A 3004-nucleotide genomic window follows, 5' to 3' on the forward strand; every position below is an offset into this window, starting at 1 on the left:
TTATCGTAATAACTATAAACATAATTTTTAACGTTAATTGTCACAACTTGAATACACTCAGAATAATGCAGATAAAAATATTTCAATCTAAAATACAGATACGGGACATTCCAATTTTCAACGCTGACTCAGCGCTGATCTCAACGCTCGTTAAAATTCGTTCCTTTTTTCAACGTTGAGGTAGCGCTGTTGTCAGCGCTGACTCAACACACTCAGCACTCAACAGATATGTTGACTGCTACTTTACAATGAATTGTGGGTAATTGGAGCGACATTTGAACGAAAAATGGCGACCATGGAGATGCACGTTACTGTGGATGGAAAAAGTTATAACTTTGTGGTAGATGAAAAAACTGGAAAAATGATGACGGAAGGTAAGATTTTAAAAAATTGAATATCATTTCAAGTAAGCAATAAATTTATTTTTCATTGTTTTTGTCAGATCACGATTATTTACTTTCATTTATAAACAAACTTCGATGTGAGAAGAGTTCATCTACAGGTACTGTACATATTTTATATTAATAACAAATTGAATGTTGTATTTAACCAAATAGATAATTATTGTTTTCATAAATTTTAATGAAATTCCTCTATTTTATTTTTTACATATATATTCAATGATAGAACAATCATCATCTGAAAGATCAGAAAAAACAAATGTACAACTTTCAGAAACAGAAAAAATTGGTAAGTATATATTAAATAATAATATACAATAAGGATACTTTGTAATTATTATATATTGAGATTTTCTTTTAATTAATGCAATTCAAATTGAACAAATAAACATATATAAATATACATGACCAAATAAACATAAATAGCAGCTTTATATTAAATATAGACAATATACATTTGATAGAATAAGTGTTCATTAATTAATTTTTTGATTAATTATTTTTAAATGTAATAGTTCAAAAAAATTTTCTTGACAATACCAAAACAGTATGTAGTATTATGTATATTATATCAGATATCAGAGATTTTGTGTAAATAATAAATTATAGCAAACTATATAAGAATGCAAAATAAAGATTTTTTTGTTGTAATTTTTAAGCTAATAAATGGACTCGCCAAGCAACCCTTCTTCTTATAAATACAAGGATTGAAATGGAAGAAGAATTCCTCAAGCCAATTCAGAAATCCAAACTATGGCTAAGGATTTCTGACACACTGAAAAAAAATGGGTACACATTTCAGGCAACAGAATGCCANTCAGAGATTTTGTGTAAATAATAAATTATAGCAAACTATATAAGAATGCAAAATAAAGATTTTTTTTTTTTGCAATTTTTAAGCTAATGAATGGACTCGCCAAGCAACCCTTCTTCTTATAAACACAAGGATTGAAATGGAATAAGAATTCCTCAAGCCAATTCAGAAATCCAAATTATGGCTAAGGATTTCTGACACACTGAAAAAAAATGGGTATACATTTCAGGCAACAGAATGCCACGCTAAGTGGCGAAATTTAATGTGTACCTATAGAAAAAATGTGGACAGAACAAAAGAATCTGGTGGGGGTGCTGTAAAATGGGAATATTTCCATACATTTCATGAAGTGTATGGAAATAGATCAAATGTGGATCCCCCCAATAACTACCTTAGAAGTTCTTTGTCATATACCTCTCGAAGCAACGTTCAACCACATGAAAATAATTTAATTTCTGGAGCAGAATTGGAGCAGAATTTAATTTCTGCTCCAAGTACATCCAATTCTCAAAGGGAAACAGAAACTGAGAGACCGCAAAAGAGGAAGAAAACTAGTGATGAACCACCATTGTGGTTTAAAAAATATTTAGAAGAAAAAAAAATAGAAGACCAAAAAAAAGCAGAAATTGAAGAAAAACGATGGACTGACTTAAAAAAAATAGAAGAAGAGAAATTAAACGCCATGAAACAATTAACAGATGTTTTATTGAAATTGGCAGAAAATAAGAAAATGTAAAATATTTCAATATTTTAATAAAATTTTTTTTGTTTCAATGACTCATAAATGTATTTAAGATTTACCAAAATACATCTATTCAAAAAACGAAAGCACTTTCAATAATGAACAAAGTTTATTAGAATTATGTAATTCACAATTACAAATAACTAAAAGTAATAACAAAATGTTAAATACATGATTAATACTTTTCCTGAAACTGGTTCAAATATTTAATAAAATTTTGTTTAAATTACACATTATAAATGCAGATGAACATGGCATCATTATGATTAAAAATTCACAACATAACAGCAGACAATAATAATAATTACAAACTTGATTTTAATGTATTAATAGAAAAAAAAATAAAAGTATCAATAGATACTTTTTAACCATTATGATTGGCATATAATTTATTAGCAATTTCCTCTCTTTTGCTAATTCCATCTTGATACTCTTCTCCAAAATTCTGAGAACTGTTTTGCAAATTACCATTTATAGCACAAGCATCTGGAGGTATATCATTATATAAAATGCACAAATTATGCAATACACAGCCAGTTATTATCACTTCTGGAATCAAATCCCTTCGAAACATATGTAGATGTTTCAGCCTTCTAAACCTGCCAAATAATTGTCCAAATGCTTGTTCAATAACAATTCTAGTTGAACTAAGAGTTTTATTGTAATATTTTTTAATATTGTTTAAGTGTCCATTATCACGATAAGGAGTTAATAATTTTTTGGATAATGGATATGCACTATCACCTAATAAATGATAGTTTTCTGAAATCATCTCAGGATTATGTTTTATTTTTAGATAGAGAGGACTCCTTTGGAAAACTCTGGCATCATTTGATGAGCCTGGCCAACCAGCAAAGACATCTATAAATTTTAATTTCGCATCACATACAGCCTGTAGAATGACAGAAGTGAAATTTTTTCTGTTGAAATGTGCAACCTTTTCATTTTTGGAGGCTGTAAATGGAATATGAGTTCCATCAATACAGCCTAAAACTCCAGGAAAACTGTTGCACCCTCTCAGTTCATTAAATTCTTTAACAGTTTTTT

General features: G+C 28.5%; 2 protein-coding genes across 2 annotated transcripts; one reads left to right on the top strand and one right to left on the bottom strand.

The window, feature by feature from the left end:
* The first annotated feature begins 854 nt into the window (after positions 1-854).
* Positions 855-1985, top strand: LOC111640698 (trihelix transcription factor GTL1-like). Its single transcript, XM_023386733.1, has 2 exons — positions 855-1203; positions 1445-1985. Exons 1-2 carry the CDS (start codon positions 1114-1116, stop codon positions 1949-1951), a joined length of 597 nt encoding a protein of 198 aa, XP_023242501.1. The 5' UTR covers positions 855-1113; the 3' UTR covers positions 1952-1985.
* A 39-nt stretch (positions 1986-2024) lies between these two features.
* Positions 2025-2999, bottom strand: LOC111640706 (protein ALP1-like; the record flags this gene model as incomplete). The annotated part of the gene is made up of 1 exon (XM_023386739.1): positions 2025-2999. A coding segment is annotated over one exon (678 nt), but the record flags the coding sequence as incomplete, so codon positions are not given.
* Positions 3000-3004: the final 5 nt, after the last annotated feature.

This window comes from Centruroides sculpturatus, unplaced genomic scaffold, assembly GCF_000671375.1.
Source record: "Centruroides sculpturatus isolate CEXI.00-Female unplaced genomic scaffold, Cexi_2.0 scaffold1013, whole genome shotgun sequence".
Lineage (NCBI taxonomy): Eukaryota > Metazoa > Arthropoda > Arachnida > Scorpiones > Buthidae > Centruroides > Centruroides sculpturatus.

Coding starts and splice junctions, on each gene's coding strand:
- LOC111640698 (XM_023386733.1), top strand. CDS start 1,114: ATGGAAGAAGAATTCCTCAAGCCAATTCAGAAATCCAAACTATGGCTA. Junction 1,204..1,444: donor AAAATGGGTACACATTTCAG/GCAACAGAATGC, acceptor TATACATTTCAG/GCAACAGAATGCCACGCTAA.